At 36.7% G+C, this 19,705-nt stretch overlaps 1 protein-coding gene across 10 annotated transcripts in view; it reads left to right on the top strand.

The window, feature by feature from the left end:
• Window positions 1-19,705, top strand: part of FRY (FRY microtubule binding protein) — a gene marked incomplete at its 5' end in the record, with an annotated part of 677,381 nt that overhangs the window by 569,119 nt on the left and 88,557 nt on the right. For 7 of the 10 annotated variants that reach the window (XM_080662182.1, XM_080662178.1, XM_080662175.1 and 4 more), the window contains 4 exons: window positions 11,323-11,523; window positions 12,090-12,251; window positions 14,988-15,154; window positions 16,290-16,479. In XM_080662182.1, the coding sequence (XP_080518308.1) occupies window positions 11,323-11,523; window positions 12,090-12,251; window positions 14,988-15,154; window positions 16,290-16,479 (720 nt within the window). Of the gene's footprint in view, window positions 1-11,322; window positions 11,524-12,089; window positions 12,252-14,987; window positions 15,155-16,289; window positions 16,480-19,705 lie in introns of those variants that run through there. The other 3 variants (XR_013960263.1, XM_080662181.1, XM_080662177.1) reach the window with 3 other exon arrangements.

The following is a 19,705-nucleotide window of genomic DNA, read 5'->3' as shown; positions in this document are numbered from 1 at the left end:
TCTCCAAACACAATAGTATGAAACTAAAAATCAATCCCAAGAACAAAACTGAAAAACACAAACACATGGAGGCTAAATAACATTTCACTAAACAGTGAATGGGTTAACAATGAGAATAACAAAGAAATCAAAAGATTCCTTGAGACAAATAAAAATGAAAACACAATAACTCAAAAACTATGGGACAAAGCTAAAGCAATCCTAAAAGGGAATTTCATAGCAATATGCGTCTACCAGAAGAAACAAGAAAAATGGCATATAAACAATCTAACCATACGTTAAATGAACTAGAAAAAGAACAAAACAAAACAAACAAACAAAAAACACAAAAAACAAAGTGAATAGAAGGAAGAAAATAATAAAAATCAGAGTGGAAACAAAATACTAGTAGAATCTAAGAAAACAATAGAAAAATCACTGAAACTAAGAAGTGGTTCTTTGAAAATATAAATAAGATTAAAAAGTGTTTAACCAGAATCAAGAAAAAGAGAGAGAGACAGAGATTAAAAAATAAGGATCTCTTATCCTTTGAGACAGCATAGAGGGACTTGGAGAGTATTATGCTAAGCGAAATAAGTCAGTCAAAGAAAGACAAGTATCACATGATCTCACTCATATGTAGAATTTAATGAACAAAATAAATTAATGAACAAAATAGATCCAGAAACATAGAAGCATGGGACAGAATGTCAAATCTCAGAGGGAAGGTAGGGGAGGGTGGGTGGGTGGGAAAAGATCAACCAAAGAACTTGTATCTATATATTCATAACCCATGGACACAGACAATAGGGTGGTGAAGGCCTGGGGCAGGGGGCAGGAGCAGTCTAGAAAAGGTCAATGGGAGAAGAAAAGAGGACATATGTAATAGTTTCAAGAGTAAAGATTTAATTTTAAAAAACAAATAAATAAAATAAAAAATTAAAGAGGAGAAGTGACAACTGATACCATAGAAATACAAAGGATTATAAGAAAATACTAAGAACAATTGTTCACTTCTCCTAACAAGTTGGACAGTTTGGAAAAAATTGGATAAATTCCTAGAAACATATACTGAATTAAGAAGAAACAGAAAATCTGAACTGACTATTATCAAAGAAATTGAATCAATAATCAAAAAACTCCCAATAAACAAAAGTTCCAGACCTGAAGGCTTCACAGGTGCATTTTACCAAACATTCAATGAAAAATTAACACCTATCTTTCTCAAACTATTCCAAAAAATTCAAGAGGAGGGAAAGCTCCCAAGTTCCTTTTACAAGGCCAATGTTATCCTGGTTCCAAAACCAGACAAAGACATTTAAAAAATTATAGGGATATCGCCCTGATGAACATACATGCAAAATCTTCAAAAAATATTAGCAAAACAAATTCAGCAATTAAAAATATCATACACCAGATATATAAGTGGCAGCTGTTAGTGGTACTGTTAGCTGATTATGGACAAGAACAGAGGTTGGAGGAAGGCAGGGAAGTCGCAGAGCACCCGTATAACATTAAAATTTCCATACTACCCAAAGCAATCTATACAATTCAATGCAGTCCCTATTAAAATAGCATTGGCATATTTCACAGATCTAGAACAAATATTTCAAAAACACATATGGAACCAAAAAGGACCCTGAATAGCTGCAGCAATCTTGAGAAAGAAGAAGAAAGTGGGAGAGATCACCAGATATCGAACTCTACTACAAAGACATTGTGCTCAAAAAAACTTGGATAGTCACAAGAATAGGCATATAGATCAATGGAATTGAATAGAGAACCCAGAAATGGGCCCACACTAGTATGGTAAATTAATATTTGACAAAGGAAGCAAGAGCATACAATGGAGTAAAGACCATTTCTTCAGTAAATGGTGTTGGGAAAATTGAACTAACTACATGCCAAAAAATTGGACAAGTACATGCAACTTACACCATACATAAGAATAAACTGAAAATGGATAAAAGACTTAAATGTAAGTCATGAAACATAAAAATCCTAGAAGATGCCCAGCCAGCATGGCTCAGTAGTTGAGTGTTGACCTATGAACCAGGAGATCATGGTTCTATTCCCAGTCAGGGCATGTGCCCAGGTTGTGAACTCAATCCCCATTAGGGGGCATGCAGAAGGCAGAGGATCAATGATTCTTATCATTGATGTTTCTATCTCTCTCTCCCTCTCCCTTCTTCTCTGAAAGCAATAAAAATATTTTTTTAAAGTTGGTATTGCTTTAAAACAAAAAATTCTTTAAGAAAACACATGCAGTAAAATATCAGACATTTCACGTAGCAGAATTTTCACCAATACATCTCCTAGGGCAGACTCATTAGTCAACAGAGCCAAATATCAACAGTACAACGATTGAAATTTCTTTTGAGAGCCAAATTTTTTAAACTTAAACTTCTTCTAACGCCACTTCTTCAAAATAGACTCGCCCAGGCCGTGGTATTTTGTGGAAGAGCCACATTCAAGGGGCCAAAGAGCCGCATGTGGCTCGCAAGCTGCAGTTTGCCGACCCCTGTCCTAGGGCAAGAGAAACAAAGAAAAAAATACGCAAATAGAACTACATCAAAGTCAAAAGCTTCTGCACAGGAAAAAAACAAACAAACTCCATCCTCAAAATGAGGTTTGTTTGTTTTGTTGTGTTTTCTCCCCATTTCCTTTCTTTCTTTCTTTCTTTCTTCTTTTTTGTTTCTTATATTCATTCTTGCTCTCTTTTCTCCTTCCTAATTCTCATTTCTCTGATAGTCACTTTTATTGGAGTTATAGGTGTCTTGTGTACATTCGTGTTCTGTTCCTTCTGTGTCATGTCTTGTGTTGTATTTTGTGCTGTTCAGTCAGCACCTCAAAACAGGTGGCATAACGTGGTAGGGAGCAAACCAAATAATCAGACACCCTGAGAGGAGACTCTGTCCATGAAAGGGACAATAACATTCAAAACCCAACTACATCAGGAGAACCCAAATATCTCAAGGAGGGAGTATCCCTTGAACACCCAGCCCAGGAGACCTAAAAGACTGTAGCACTGGATCCCATAAAACATCTACTACATAAGACCAATTCAAAAAGGCTGGGTGGCATAGCAGTTTGATCTAATACATAGAAACAATTACAAAGGAACAAAACAAATGGGAAGACAAATAAACAACCCCCAAATAAAAGAAAAGGAGGAATCACCAGAAAAAGAATGAAATGAAATGAAATGCAGCCAAGCAATTTGTCAGAGAAAGAATTCAGAGTAATGGTTATAAAGATGCTCAAACGACTGGATGAGAAATTCACCAACAAGTATAAGAATCGAGAAGAAATGAAGAATGACATAGTTGCAGTAGAGAACACCCTGGAAGTTTTCAACAGTATATTAGAAGAAGCTGAGGACCAAATCAGTGAGTTAGAAGAAAAGGTAGAAAAAGCAACTAAGCAGAGCAGTAACAGAAAAAAAAAATTAAGAAGCAGGAGGAGAGTCTAAGGAAGCTTTGGGACAACATGAAATGAAACAACATCTACATAATAGGGGTGCCAGAAGGAGAGGAAGCTGAGCAAGGAATAGAAAACCTGTTTGAAGAAATAATGACAGAAAATTTCCCTGATTTGGGGAAGAAAAAAATCCACAAGTCCAAGAAGCACACAAAATCCCAAACAAGATGAATCCAAAAAGACCCATACTAAGACACATCATAATTAAATTGGCAAACACCAATGACAAAGTAAGAATCTTAAAGGTGGCCAGAGATAGACAGAAAGTTACCTATAAGGGATCTCCCAATAGACTATCAACTGATTTCTCAACTGAAACACATCAGGCCAGTAGGGAATGGAATGAAATATACAGAGTGATGCAAAGCAAGGACCTGAATCTAAGAATACTCCATCCAGCAAGGCTATCATTCAAAGTTGAAGGTGAAATCAGGAGCTTCACAGGCAAAAAAAAAAAAAAAAAAAAAAAGTTAAGGGAGCTTATTACCACCAAGCCAGCAAAGCAAGAAATGAAATGCTAAAGGGACTGTTGTTAAAAAAAAAAAAAAAAAAAAAAAGGAATAGAAAAGGAAGAAGGAAGATAGGCATAAAGAATAAAAATGGCAAAAACAAGTACCTACAAATAATAATATTAAATGTAAATGGATTAAATGCTCCAATCGAAAGACATAGGGTAGCTTAATGGATAAGAAAAAATGACCCATATATATGCTCTCTACAAGAGACCCACCTTAGAACAAAGGACTCACAGACTGAAAGTAAAGGAATGGGAAAAAATTTTTCAGTCAAAGGAAAATGAAAAAAAGCTGGGGTAGAAATACTTATATCTGACAAAATAGACTTCAAAGTGAAAGCTGTAACAAGAGATAAAGAAGGTCACTTCATAATACTAAAGGGATCGATGCAACAAGAGACTATAACTCTGAGAAACATATATGCACCCAATACAGGATCATCTAAATATATAATAAAAAAAACTTCTGGATGATATCAAGGGAGAGATTGACAGCAATACAACCATAGTAGGGGATTTTAATACCCCACTGACATCACTGAATAAATCTTCTAGACCAGTGGTCGGCAAACTCATTAGTCAACAGAGCCAAATAGCAACAGTACAACAATTGAAATTTCTTTTGAGAGCCAAATTTTTTAAACTTAAACTTCTTCTAACGCCACTTCTTCAAAATAGACTCGCCCATCTGTGGTATTTTGTGTAAGAGCCACACTCAAGGGGCCAAAGAGCCGCATGTGGCTCGTGAGCCACGGTCTGCTGACCACTGTTCTAGTCAAAAAATCAACAAGGAAACAGCAATCCTAAAGGACCCTCTAGAACAGATGAAACTAATTGATAACTTCAGAACATTCCACCCCAAAGCTACAGAATATACATTCTCCTCAAGTACACATGGGACATTTTCAAAGATAGACTACATGTTAGTGCACAAGCTAACACTCTACAAATTTTACAAGACTGAAATCATATCAAGCATCTTCTTGGGCCACAATGGAAAGAAATTAGAAATCAGCTACAATAAAAATGCTCAAAACAATCAACTACATGGAAACTAAATAGCATGCTATTAAACAATGAATGGGTTACCGAAGAGATCAAAGAATAAAATTTTTTAGCATCCTGAAAACAAATGAAAATGAACACACAACAATTGAAAACCTATGGGGAAGAGTTAAAGCAGTCCTGCTAGGAAAGTTCATAGCACTACAGGTCTACCTAAAAAAAAAAAAAAAAAAAAAAAAAAAAAACCTAGAAAAATTGGAAGTAAGTTATCTAATAGTACAACTTAAAGAATTAGAAAGAGAACAACAAGAATAGCCCAGAACAAGTAGAAGGACAGAAATAATAAAGATCAGAGCAAAAATAAATGACATAGAGACCAAAAAAAAAAAAAAAATACAAAAGATCAATAAAACCAAGAGCTGGTTCTTTGAAAGGACAAACAAGATTTATGGACCTCTAGCCAAGCTCACCAGGAAACAGAAAGAGAGGACTCAAATAAACAAAATTATAAATGAAAGAGGTGATGTAACAACTAACAAGTACCTACAAATAACACAGAAATATAAAGAATTGTAATAAAATACTATGAATGACTTCATTCCAACAAACAGGACAACCTAGATAAAATGGACATATTCTTAGAAAAATACAACCTTCCAAATCTCAATCAGGAAGAATCAGAAAACCTGACTAGGCCAATAACTACTGATGAAATTGAAGCAGTAATAAAAAAATAAAAAAACTCCCAGCAAACAAAAGCCCTAATCCAGATGGATTCACAGGAGTGTTTTACCAAATATTCAGAGAACTAACCCCTCTACTCCTCAAACTATTCCAAAAAAATTCAAGAGGAAGGAAAACTTCCCAACTATTTCTATAAAGCCAGCATCACTCTGATTCCAAAACCAAATAAAGATGGCAAAGAAAGAGAACTATAAGCCAATATCCTTGATGAATGCAGACGCTAAAATCCTCAACAAAATTTTAGCAAACTGGATCCAGCAATACATGACAAAGATTATACATCATGACCAAGTGGGATTTATTCCAGGGATGCAAGGCTGGTTCATTATTCACAAATTAATAAATGTGATACAGCCCATAAACAGATTGCAAGACAAAAATCATATGATCATATCAATTGATCCAGAAAAAACATTTGACAAAATCCAACACCCTTTTTTGATAAAAACTCTCAGTAAAGTGGGAATGAGGGAACATACCTCAACATAATAAAGCCTATATATGACAACCCTACATCCAACATCATATTCAATGGGCAAAAACTAAAACCATTTCCCCTAAGAACAGGAACAAGACAGGTATGCCCTCTTTTACCACTCTTGTTCAACATAGTACTGGAAGTCCTGGCTATAGTGATCAAACAAGAAGAAGAAATAAAAGGCATTCAAATTGGAAGGGAGGAAGTAAAACTCTCACTTTTCACAGATGACATGATACTGTGCATAGAAAACCTTAAAGACTCCATCAAAAAACTACTAGCTTTAATAAATGAATTCAGAAACATAGCAGGATATAAAATTAACACCCAAAAATCCATAGCATTTTTATACACTAATAGTGAACTCTGAGAAAGAGAAACCAAAACAACAATCCCATTTACCATTGCAACAAAAAAAATTTTTGATATACTTAGGAATAAACTTAACCAAGGTGGTAAACGACATGTACTCGGAAAACTACAGGACTTTAAAAAAAAGAAATAGAGGAAATATAAACAAGTGGAAGAATATGCCATGTTCATGCATTGGTAGAAATGACATCATTAAAATGTCCATACCACCCAAAGCAATCTATAGATTCAATTCAATCCCTATTAAAATACCAACTACATATTTCACAGACCTAGAACAAATACTACAAAAATTTATATGGAACCAAAAGAGACCCCAAATAGCTGCAGCAATCTTGGGAACAAAGAGCAAAGTTGGAGGAATCACAATACCAGATATCAAGTTATACTACAAAGTCATTGTACTCAAAACAGCCTGGTACTGGCACAAGAACAGGCATATAGATCAATGGAAAAGAACAGAGGACCCAAGTCACTATGCTCATTTAATATTTGACAAAGGAGGCAAGAGCATACATTGGAGAAGAGACAGTCTCTTCAACAAATGGTGTTGGGAAAATTGGACAGGTGCATGCAAAAAAAATGAAACTAGACCTCCAACTTACACCATACACAAGAATAAACTCAAAATGGATAAAAGACTTAAATTTAAGATGTGAAATCATTAAAGTCCTAGAAGAAACTATAGGCTCCAAAATCTCAGACATCACTCATAGCAATATGTTTACCAATACATCTCCTAGGACAGTGGTCGGCAAACCGTGGCTCACGAGCCACATGCGGCTCTTTGGCCCATTGAGTGTGGCTCTTCCACAAAATACCACGGCCTGGGTGAATCTATTTTGAAGAAGTGGCATTAGAAGAAGTTTAAGTTTAAAAAATTTGGCTCTCAAAAGAAATTTCAATTGTTGTACTGTTGATATTTGGCTCTGTTGACTAATGAGTTTGCTGACCACTGTCCTAGGACCATGGTTGGCAAACTGCGGCTCGCGAGCCACATGCGGCTCTTTGGCCCCTGAGTGTGGCTCTTCCACAAAATACCACAGACGGGGCAAGTCTATTTTGAAGAAATGGCATTAGAAGAAGTTTAAATTTAAAAAATTTGGCTCTCAAAAGAAATTTCAATCGTTGTACTGTTGATATTTGGCTCTGTTGACTAATGAGTTTGCCAACCATTGTGGACCTAGGACAATGGAAACTAAGGAGAAAATAAATAAATGGGACTACATGAAAATAAAAAGCTTCTGCACTGCAAAAGAAACCATCATCAAGCCGAAACCGGTTTGGCTCAGTGGATAGAGCGTCGGCCTGCGGACTGAAGGGTCCCGGGTTCGATTCCGGTCAAGGGCATGTACCTTGGTTGCGGGCACATCCCCAGTGGGGGGTGTGCAGGAGGCAGCTGATCGATGTTTCTCTCTCATCGATGTTTCTAGCTCTCTATCCCTCTCCCTTCCTCTCTGTAAAAAATCAATAAAATATATTAAAAAAAAAAAAAGAAACCATCATCAAAATAACAAGAGAGCCCATTGCATGGGGGAACATATTTGTCAATGATACATCTGAAGGGATTAATCTCTAAATTATATAGGGAACTCATACAACTTAACAAAAGGAAGACAAAGAATCCAATCAAAAAAATGGGCAAAGGACCTAAATAGACACTTCTACAAAGTGGACATACAGAAAGCCAAGAGACATATGAAAAAATGCTCAAACTCACTACTGTTCCCAGAAATGCAAATCAAAACAATATCACCTAACACCTGTCAGAATGGCTATCTATCATCAACAAATCAACTGACAAGTGTTGGCGAGGTTGTGGAGAAAAGGAAACCCTAGTACGATGCTGGTGGGAATGCAGACTGGTGCGGCCACTGTGGAAAACGGTATAGAGTTTCCTCAAAAAATTAAAAATGGAACTTCCATTTGACCCGTAATCCCACTTCTAAGAATATATCCTTAGAAATCTGAAACACTCATCAGAAAGGACATATGCACCCCTATGTTCATAGCAGCGCAATTTACAATAGCTAAGACTTGGCAACAGCCTAAGTGCCCCTAAGCAGATGAGTGAATAAAAAAACTATGGTTAATTTACACAATGGAATACTACATGTCAATAAAAAAGAAAGAGCTCTTACCATTTGCAACAGCATGGATGGACCTGGAGAATATAATGCTGAGCAAAATAAGCCAGTCAGTGAAAGAAAAGTATCACATGGTCTCACTCATATGTGGAATCTAATGAACCAAATAAACTGATGATCAATAATAGACCCAGAGTCATAGAAGCCTGAACAGACTGTTGAACTTCAGAGGGAAGGCAGGGGAGGTTGGGTGGGAAGAGATCAACCAATGATCTTGTATGCATATATGCATAACCTGTAGACACAGACAATGGGATGTTGAGGGCCTTGAGGGGGTGGCGGTAATGGGAGCAGGCTAAAAGAGGTTAATGGGGGGGGTGAGGAGAACCTGTGTAATACTTTCAACAATAATGATTTTTTAAATGCCCAACTGGAAGGGCAAATTATAAATAAATTATGGTCCAACTAAAATATGGAATATTATGCAAGCATTACATTTTATATTTCCAGAGACTTTTTAATGAGAAAGAGATGTGTTTAAGTGATTATACTTTTTAAAATATTTTCTTACATATATTATTTAATTAGTACTAAAGTTAAATATTACTAATTGCCACTGTTAAGTAGTCCTAAATAATAGCATGTATGTAACAGAAAACTAAATAAAACAGAAAAATAATTTTTTTTAAAAAAGAGATTATACTTTTTATTCAGAAAAAAAACTACATATGGCATGATTTCACTTTCTTTTGAAGGAGAATTATGTATGTGCATAGAAAAAATACATATATGCTTTGTAAAAATACACATAGATTTTAAGAAATAAAAGAAAATCAAGCAATGGAATGATGAACATTGGTCCCAGCTTATAAGTCCCTGGTTAAGAAGAGGTGCAGAGGATGGGATGGGGTGAAAGTAACCATATAGTTACATAAAGGTCATTGTCAAGGACATGGCTTTTATTTGGGGAGGTGGGTTCATGGGTTCTTATCACCTAATCCAGTGGTCGGCAAACTGCAGCTCGCGAGCCACATGTGGCTCTTTGGCCCATTGAGTGTGGCTCTTCCACAAAATACCATGGCCTGGGCGAGTCTATTTTGAAGAAGTGGTGTTAGAAGAAGTTTAAGTTTAAAAATTTTGGCTCTCAAAAGAAATTTCAATCGTTGTACTGTTGATATTTGGCTCTGTTGACTAATGAGTTTGCTGACCACTGACCTAATCAAAAGTAAAATGAATATAACAACAAATCATGAAAAAAAGAAAATGTGGTACAAATATGTAATGGAATTTTACTTAGCCATAAAAAGACACAATGAAATCTTACATTTGCAACACCATGGATGGACCTAGGGGGTATTATGCTAAGTGAAATAAGTCAGACAGAGAAATAAATCAAATACCATATGATTTCACCCAGCTGGTGTGGCTCAGTGGTTCAGCATCAGCCTATGAACCAGGCGGTCATGGTTCAATCCCGGTCAGGGCATATGCCTGGATTGCAGGCTCAATCCCCAGTGTGGGTGTGTAGGAGGCAGCCGATCAATGATTCTCTCATCATTTATGTTTCTATCTCTCTCACCTTCTCTTTTCCTCTCTAAAATTCAATAGAAGCATATTTTTAAAAAATAAAAATAAATAAGTAAAAATATCATATGATTTTACTTACATGTGGAATCTAAAAAACAAAATAAATGAACAAACATAACAGAAACAGACTCAGATATGAGAACAAATTGAGGGTTGCAGATGAGAGGTGGGCTGAATGAAAAAGATGAAGGGATTAAGAAGTTCAAATAGGCAGTTACAAAATAGTCACAGGGATGTAAAGTACAGCATAGGAAATATAGTCAATAACATTGTAATAACTATGTATGGTGCCAGGTGGGTACTGGAAATATTGGGGAATCACTTAATAAAGCATATGATTGTCTAACCACTATGCTATGCACCTGAAACTAGTACAAAATAATACTGAATGTCAACTGAAATTAAAAAAAAAAAACTTTTTTTAATGTACAGGCCATCAGTAATGCTTGGTACCAAGTCAGTCATTTCAGGTCCAGGAAAACAACTACTTTCTGTGTTGGGACAGTTTTTTAAAATGATCCAGAAGCAAAAGTTAAGCCTGGCTGCTGTGGCCTCTGCATCGTGCATGACTGGACGGATTTCCTAGCTGCTCTCCCATCTTCTTAACTGCATTTTATCTGTGAAAACGCTGAAATGTTTGCCTAATGCTCTTCTCCTTGGTACCCAGAGTATGTGGAATATGCTAAAAGCATAGCTCCTACTTTTGCTCCTTCTGAAAACAGTATTAAAGTAGGGTTTAGGGCACATCTCTTTTGAAGTTATTTTACTATTAATGGTGTCTTTATTACAGATTTTTAGAAATAGATCATTTATGAAGTGTACCCCAATCAAGTTTTAAAAAACATAATATTACCCACCACACCATACAAAAGTATGTGACCAGTCTACCTATGATGCAATATACATGACGGTGAAAACAGTATGCTTTTACTACTTTTCTCATCATGTCACCAAATGTTTGGTACCAAAGGCTTGATAGTGCATAATGCAAATATTATTTCTAAGTCATGACTAATTGAATGTGTGAAGATGTGAGTAAATTTAGGCATAAAAAATAGCTTATGGTATGATTTCAGGGTGAGAGTATGGACAACTTTAACTGGGGAGTACGCAGACGATCTCTGGACAGTCTGGACAAGTGTGACATGCAGCTTCTGGAGGAGCACCAGCTTTCAGGAAGTTCTCCCAGCCTAAATAAAATGAACCATGAGGACTCTGATGAATCGTCTGAGGAGGAGGACCTGGCCACCAGCCAAATCCTAGAGCACTCGGACCTTGTAAGTAAAGCTCTCCCACTGTAGGAACTGGCAGACTTGTTTTTGAAACTAAAGCAGTAGCAGTTTCCAGTTGCAGTTAAAGAAACTTCCAAAGCTGCTAAACTAAAACGTGAACCATCATGTGGTGTCAAACTGAATCTCAGTGGCCTCTTCTCTGTAAGTTGTACACGGAAGCAAATGCTGGGGTATTTGCTATACTATTAACAATCTCTGGATGCCATCAGATCTGTTAGGGCCTAGATTTTCCCCAAATAACTTGCATTGTGCTGAAACCTTTTAAAAATTCCTCAAATATCTGAAGTTTTAGGAACTATGATAGATAGACATTTTGATGTGGTTATCTGTAAATGTGGGTATTTGTGTGTTAAGAGTGCTATGCCATCACACCAGGTCGCCAGCTTCCATTTTTAAGTTCTAATAACAGTGAACTATGTACATTAAGCAGGACCTATCAACCAACAACTAGCTTGCTCATACAATGGTCTATAGTACTCTTATGGAAAGAAGAATTAGAGCTTTTGTAGAAACATCACACTGTATTTTTCTTTCCTTTGCTTTGTTAACAGATCATGAATCTCTCCCCTTCTGAGGAGGTCAACCCTGTGGAATCGCTCACATCAGCCTGTGAAATGACCCCCGCTGACTCTCATTCCTTTAGCACTAGAATGGCTAGCTTTGACTCTTCTTTGCCTGATATGAATAGTCTTCAGATTTCTGAGGGTTCCAAGGTGAAGATATTTTGGCAATTATGATTGTAATTTTCTTAAAGGAAAAGTCCTTCCAATTTTCTGAGAATTCTTAGGGGGTTGCAAGTAGAGGGTCTACCTTCATCTTTTTCTTTCTTTTTTTTTTTTTTTTTTTTTATGTAATTGAGTTTGTGCACCTAAGCCTATGTTTTAAGTTGTTTTATCCTCCTAACTTGAGCAGCCACTTCTTGTTGGTTGTAAGAGATTTGATAGGGGGTCTTCTAAAAATGAAACAGTCTGCATTTTCCATTCAGCATGAACACAGCTGATTAATTAATGGCAGAACAAACTGGTATATGTCCGAGATCGCTGTGACTGGGAAACTACTCTTTTTTGTCATGACTTTTATAAAACAATGTGCTGTTGAAGTGTGGGTGTGTACATGTATTGGAGGAAATTTTTTCCTATGTAGGAACCAATGATACAGTTTGTACATTGATTCAGGCCTCGCCTTTTGGCATACTATCAGAATTTTCAGTATTATGAACAAAACAGATTCACCCAAACAGCCCTAGCCAGGCTCTCTGAGGAGAAAAGTAAGTAATGAATACCATTTTCTTATTTAAATGGTCAGCTTAAAAGAAAAACCTAACAATGTATATTTAATTTAAAGCTTATTTATCAAAATTTCCAGAAAATATCCTTTCCATAAAACTAATTCCCATATTGTATTCATATATAGGGTATACCAAAAAAAAAATGTACACACACACTTTGAATAATTATAAAGGCAGTTTTTTAAAATACATTTCATTTTAAAAATTGACATATCAGCTGTTAAAGTGTGTATATATATTTGTGGGACATTCTGTATGTGCTCTTCAGATTAGAATTTTGTTTTCTCATATTAGACATACCAACATAACCTATTCCTGTTAAGATAAAGTTGTCTTTATCTTGAGATTGGTCATAATAATATGTTTGAAAGTGAAAATAAAATAAAAAAAATTATAAAAGTATATTCTTTCTAATACTTCTAATGGAAAAAAAGTCATAATGGGGAAAATGTAATATTTTGTATTCTTTTATGGTTCACTAAAAATAGATCTGAGATCTAGAAAAATCTTACATAATTTAAACTAAGAACAACCAACCAAATTGCATCTCCTAAAAATACTGAAGCTTAAAGAAAAATTATTTCTAAGATTGCCCCATTGCAAAGGGACTATGATCAAGGATTCTTAGAGTTAGTAGAGCCATTTTTTAGCCAAAAAGGGGGCCAGAAAGAAAATTTATCTGAGATTAAAACTCTAGTATCCTAAAATTAAGAAATTAAATTTCATGGAAAGGACATCACAAAATAAGTGTGAAGTTATTAGCACTTGATATTTCTTATTCTTAGAATAGGCATTTTTCTATCTTTAATGCAAAGTTATATGGATTGCTCATGAAAAGCATTATCTAAATAATAATATTTTAATGGACACACATCATCTAATTCTATCAAGGAAAGATTGAGTTTAATTTCTGAAAAGCTATCTCTGTTTAACATAATCTGGTTTCTGCTATGTTTTATATACCTATGATGTTACAAAGAGAAAATAAAAGATATTTTTATAAGAACTCAGGTGTCCCCTAATAGATTAAGTTTATGTACATTAATAACCCAGACCAGTCACCCATAGCCAGTCTCATTGGCACCACTCCAGTTTTAAAAAGCAGCAAGAAACAGATATGCAAAAGCCTCCAAAATCCAGTATTTATGAGCAATTCTTTTAAAGACATGAGACATGCCAATTCCCTTACACATCTTTAAACACACCTTTTAATTTTTCTATTAATCCTCAATTAAAAATACTAAATTGGTGGCAAGATGTCTGTGATAATGCTCTAATTTATAAAATTTCTATTTTGCCCTGATTTTGTGTTTGTTTTAAGAAAATCATTCACTGAAGCATGTATGTGTAATTCCTCTTCTCTTCTAGTCTGTAACCCAGTTGTCTTCCTTCCTCTCATAAAGAAAAGTCAGTTCTACAGCTTTTTTTTCCATTTTACTTGTTATGACTCCTTCCTGCCCCTCCTTGATCCCAGTTCTACCTGCCCTGCAGCCCTTTCATTTCGCTACTCGTTCTACAGTGTATAGTAATGACGCAACAGCCCCTCATACGTCAGTGGATCTCAGAGGGCTTTCAGTGTAGAAAGGTCTGTCAGTGTGGCAGCTCAGTGGTCACTATGGAGCATTCATGCACACTGGATACATTTCTTGAACATCTACTGTACTGTAACTGAGGGTTCTAAATTCTAATTTCCATAGGTGAGGAGTTCTGTGTTGGAGAGTTATATCTGGATAGGCTGGGGTTGTTCAATGGAAAGCATTCTAAATCCATTGGTGGTATTTCTAACCCCAGCTCCAGCTCTGATGAGATACTAGGCAAGGCCTTTCTCACATGGGGCATAATTTCCTCATCAAATGTGGAGGTCAGAACAGGGGCACTGTGGTCTTTCCAATTTAGCCTCTGTATTCCATAATCATAGTCAAATGTGGTAACCTCCCAAGAGCCTCTTTGAAAACCATTGTGAAGAAGAATGAAAAGTAAAAAAAGAATAGTACTTCAGATAGTTCCTGAGTCTGCTTATAGAAATTGATGACATTATAACTAGAAAACAAATGCCCCCAACTTCTGTCACTGTCAGGATTTCAGCCTCTTTTCCTTCAGTTGAACAGACTTTCCCATATATCTTATATATTGTGGGGTCTTTTCTCTCTTCATTTTCCAGGCTGAAGCTGTACAGGAGGAGGAGGAGACCACCATACATGAAGATGATCTTTCTACTTCCATCAATGAACTTCCAGCAACTTTCGAATGTAGTGATAGCTTTAGTCTGGATATGACTGAGGCAGAAGAAAAAAGCAACCAAGCCCTGGACCAGTTCACTCTGGCAAGGTAGATAAGCCCTTGGCAGAAATGCGTGGTGCCAGTATGCGTGGCCCGTGGGAATGCACTCACTCTGACTCAAGTTGAATGTCATACTCACGCTGCTGGGACCTTCTAATAAAGGAGTCCAAACTGACACATAACCTAGAGGGCTCCTAGTGAGTTGGAATCATCCATCTCCAGTAGGGCCTATGTGGAACCAAAGAGGTTCTTAAAAAGCCACAGAGTAACAAAAAGCCAATGAGGACATGGTCTTTGTGAGCTTTGAAAATAAGCAAGATTGGCAAGCCTCAGAAATGAGTTCTTTCCATTTTGAGTTGAAAGACCAGAACAAGAGGCTCTTTATAAGCTAAATACCTACGCTTTTTGGAGCGGATGGCTTCTAGCCTCATATTTCTGAAACAAGTGAGATATAGTCAGCGAATACAAATAGGAAAAAATTTAAAGAGGAATAGAGATGTAAACCCTAATGTGGCATCTAGACTAAATCACAGGCTACAGGCTTACTTCAGGAGAAGAAAATCAGAACCCTAAAATCATTCCTCTGAACATTGAAAATAAGTAAAATCTTCTGATATGGCTAGACAAAGGGCCCCTGTTACAGTGGCCAGTATCCCCTCACCAAAGAGCTTATGGTAATGCCCAGAGGAAGATCTGCCTTTTAACCTTTGTTCATAATCTCTCCTTTCTTCGTTCCTCTCAGCATTCCTCTTTCCTTTCCTCCTTCCACTTTTCTTCTGGGCATTTATGGATTTGCCCTCATTAAGGAAAAGGTAAAAGATTCAAAATTTTTGTTCTAATTTTTCACAATGAAAAATGCCAGGAACTGAAAGGGCACAGAAAAGCATGTTACTGTGTCTTGAGAGTGGCCATCTAGACATGTGAGAGAGAGTTGCTGAAGGCTAAAAGAGGTACCAAATCTGTAGAAAGGAATCAGAATTGGAAGAATCACAGAAATTCTAGAAGTGAAAATTCTATTTTCTGGAATCTCAGAGATCTTTTAATGAAAGCCAAATTCCCAGAGCATACCTCAAACAGAGGAATGGACAGAGTAGGACCCCTCATGAGGCTGACTCAGGAGTAGCACTTACACCACACTGTAAGGAAGGACATCACTTCTTGACACAGTCGTCATTTCTTCCAGCTTTGGAGAAGGTGACAGGAGAGTCTCTCCCCCGCCCTCACCCTTCTTCTCGGCCATCCTTGCTGCATTTCAGCCTGCAGCCTGTGACGATGCAGAAGAAGCCTGGCGCAGCCACATCAACCAGCTCATGTGTGACTCTGATGGCTCCTGTGCTGTGTACACGTTTCACGTGTTCTCTTCCTTGTTTAAGGTACTGTGCTCACCTCAAGTTGGGCTCTCTTGGGAGCCAGCTAACTTCTCATTTAAGAAGGGATTGTAGTTTAGTTCTGGGTTTATACTATTTTCTCCTCCAAACATATATATATATATATCTCTCTCTCTCCTCTGACTTCATCCTTTCTTCTGTTCAACCCTAATCTATTCAACCTTCTCACACTGGTATTGTGAAGATCTTGCCCTCAAATAACCAAGGGGGTGAGGGCATGAGCAGGGGGTGGAGGAGAAATGGGGGGATAAGGACACATATGTAATACCTTAATCAATAAAGAAAAAAAAAATGACTTAGGCTGCCATGATGTCCTGCTCACTTCTGACATTCTGGCCTTTATTGGTGCCATGAATCCCAGGCCACCATCATATCAGGACCATTAAGTGAAATCTTCCTCCAAGCCTCTCCCCCATTTCTGCTTTTCTCTGAGACCTCTCCTGCATCTTTTTTCTTCTTTATCTGTGTTTTTCCTTTCTTTGTCTTTTATCCCCCCTAAGAATTCCTTAAACATGCTAGGTGTGGCTATGAACCATTGCTTATTTCCCTTAACTGATTCTAAACAGATGGAAGGTCATCATTTGAGTCTGCTGTGTGAACCGCAGCCCATCTAGTCCATATAATGCCCTTGTGCAAATTGGAACCAATGTCCTTCCCACCAGAGGGTTGCAGTACCAGATGTGGCCAGCAGGGGGGAAGGCTGGATTTCACACACACACTAGCCAGGTACCTGGGCATCTTGGACACACAGCTACCTGTAAGCCTCTCTTGTGTGGGCACCTTCAGATTCAACTTGTTAGCTTCAAGCACATTTAAAAGTGACTCAACTACAGAGATGGCAAGAACTCAACTTCTGGTTCGTGCTTAAAAGTTTATTTTTATGCCTGCCCATCTCTGACTTGCAAAATTTTGTCTTACTCTGAACATTTACTCTCCATATTTCATCAAATGTTGGCAGAGGTGGGAGACAACCGAAGAAGAGAAAAGGTGCCTTGTTAGGAAGAAACTCAAAGGTCTTCAAGCATCATTGTAGTTAACTAGCCTTGTGTGCTGTGTTTAAAGCAGATATTGACTCAGCCATGAAGATGAGATCATAGTTGAAGATTTACTGACATGGAAACATGGTTACCATATAGTTTAAAAGAAAACTGGTGTTAAATATATATATATATAGAATACTGATCCTCTTTTTAATGCCTAGAAAATAATGAATATTATACACTAGCATTTCATTGTAGTTTATTTGGGGTAATGAAATTATGGTTGTCTTTTATTTTCTTCTTTTTACTTTATTTCAAGTTCCTATTTTCCTATAATGAAAATGCTTTTCTTGAATTATTTTCAGAAAAGCATTTTTCTTAACTTTATTTTTAATAATGCATAAAACAGAACTGCCACTGATAATACAAGGAAAAATGGAAAATAACTATGCAGTTCCAACTTTGAATGGATATGAATAATTGATACATAAGTGGGGACATGAGTTAGAACCCAACTAAACATTGTTAGATGTTGAGTTCTGTAGAGTGTATCAGAGACAGGGATGATGACTTGGTTAGACTCAGGGAGGAGCCCTCTAACCACCTTCAGAAAGAGCAATGACAAGAAAATAAGGAACTATATAAAAAGTACAAAATGAATAAACTGGGATCATCTGCCTTAAATCATTTTAAATTCAAGAAGTTGTCATTTAGTTAATATAAAAGTAAAATCTGTTTTTCAGCCCAGAGGCCCTTTAAATGACCCATTTTTGGTAAATTTTAGACCATGGTTACTCACTGAATGTTATTTGTGCAGCTGTCTCTCGAGTTTTTCAATTTACTTTCAGTGGAACCTATAAGAAGTTTAAGTGGACAAACTAAGATTGTGTCTGAGATTAACTGGGGACTGTAAGAGCTGCCAGGCTTAAGACAGAAAACAATTGGCTGCTTAAAGATAAAAATTCCATAAACACCCTAACATTAAACCAGATTGAAATTTAAGAACAAACTACCAGAAAGCTACCATTTGAGGTCAATTTCATTGTTAAGGGTTCAGAAGCAAAGTAATTTCTTATTTAGATTTTTAAATAATGGTGAATAATGCATATTTAAGTTTGGCTGTTGTAGTAACTTTGTCTTATTATAGTTACTAGACTATTCATGCTCAATTTTATAGTTCTGAGCAGTACTTTTCTCTTCACTTAGAGAAGTTATCTCCTCTTGTACCTGAACTATCCTCCAAATTACATGCAAATCCCTGATTCTTTGTCACGTCAGTGAGTGAGTGAAGCCTCCTTATGCCCTTCTCCTATCCCCTGAGCAGGTAATGGTGTCTTTGACGACCCAGTAGCTGGCACCTTCACTAGCACACAATATGTGCTCAGTAAATGTAAGAAGAATGATCAGAAATGTTGCTTAATGGAAATCTTAAACATACAGCTTCTGATTTAATGTCAATAAACCAACAGTCTGTTACATGAGCTGGGAGATGGGACTGGGCCCCTGCAGGTGGTACATTAGGTTTGGATTTCTTTTTTCATCATTGTATTGATGAATCCCCATGGAGTTTATCTGTAATAATAATACAAATGTGTACTTCCTGTTTTGGTTTTAATATTATATATTGCCTTAAGAACTTTCTTAACTACTACCAAATACCATGTGATTGAAGGCAATCACAGTATCAAAATGTGCTAGAATTGAAATACATTTCAGACATGGAGTCTATTAATCTCCTGTCATGTCCTCACCATGTCTGTTTACTATTTTCCAACATTTTTCTGTGTATATGAACACCATATTTTCCTGTATTTCAGTGGATTTTGGAGGAAGCAGAGAGGAAGTAATTGAAAAAATAATTTGGTTTTAAAAGCAAGGAAATGGTTTCTAATGATTCAGTTTGGACATCTTTCCAAGTGTCTCGGTTAGTATATTTCCTTCCAGCTGCTCCTGTGTTAGAATATTGTCATTACATCACACAGTGCCACCAAATTATAGGATGTGTTCATATGAAATTCAGGAGGACAAAACTGAATTTATGTCCCTTAAATAGCACTTGCCTTCTTATGTGGCTCTAAAGTTCCCTGGAAGATCCAGCTTCTCAGAATAATAAACAATAAATCCAGATTCACCTTATCCATAGGTAAAATGAGAACTCCAAACTGTTTGGGGGACCTGAATCCCACTCCCAGCTCTGCCACTATACTAGCTGTTGTGATGCTAGACATGGC

This window comes from Plecotus auritus, assembly GCF_963455305.1.
Source record: "Plecotus auritus genome assembly, chromosome: 3".
In the NCBI taxonomy this organism is placed as follows: Eukaryota; Metazoa; Chordata; class Mammalia; order Chiroptera; family Vespertilionidae; genus Plecotus; species Plecotus auritus.
Note: the sequence above shows the minus strand (reverse complement) of the source record. Positions and strands in the feature narration are given on the sequence as shown.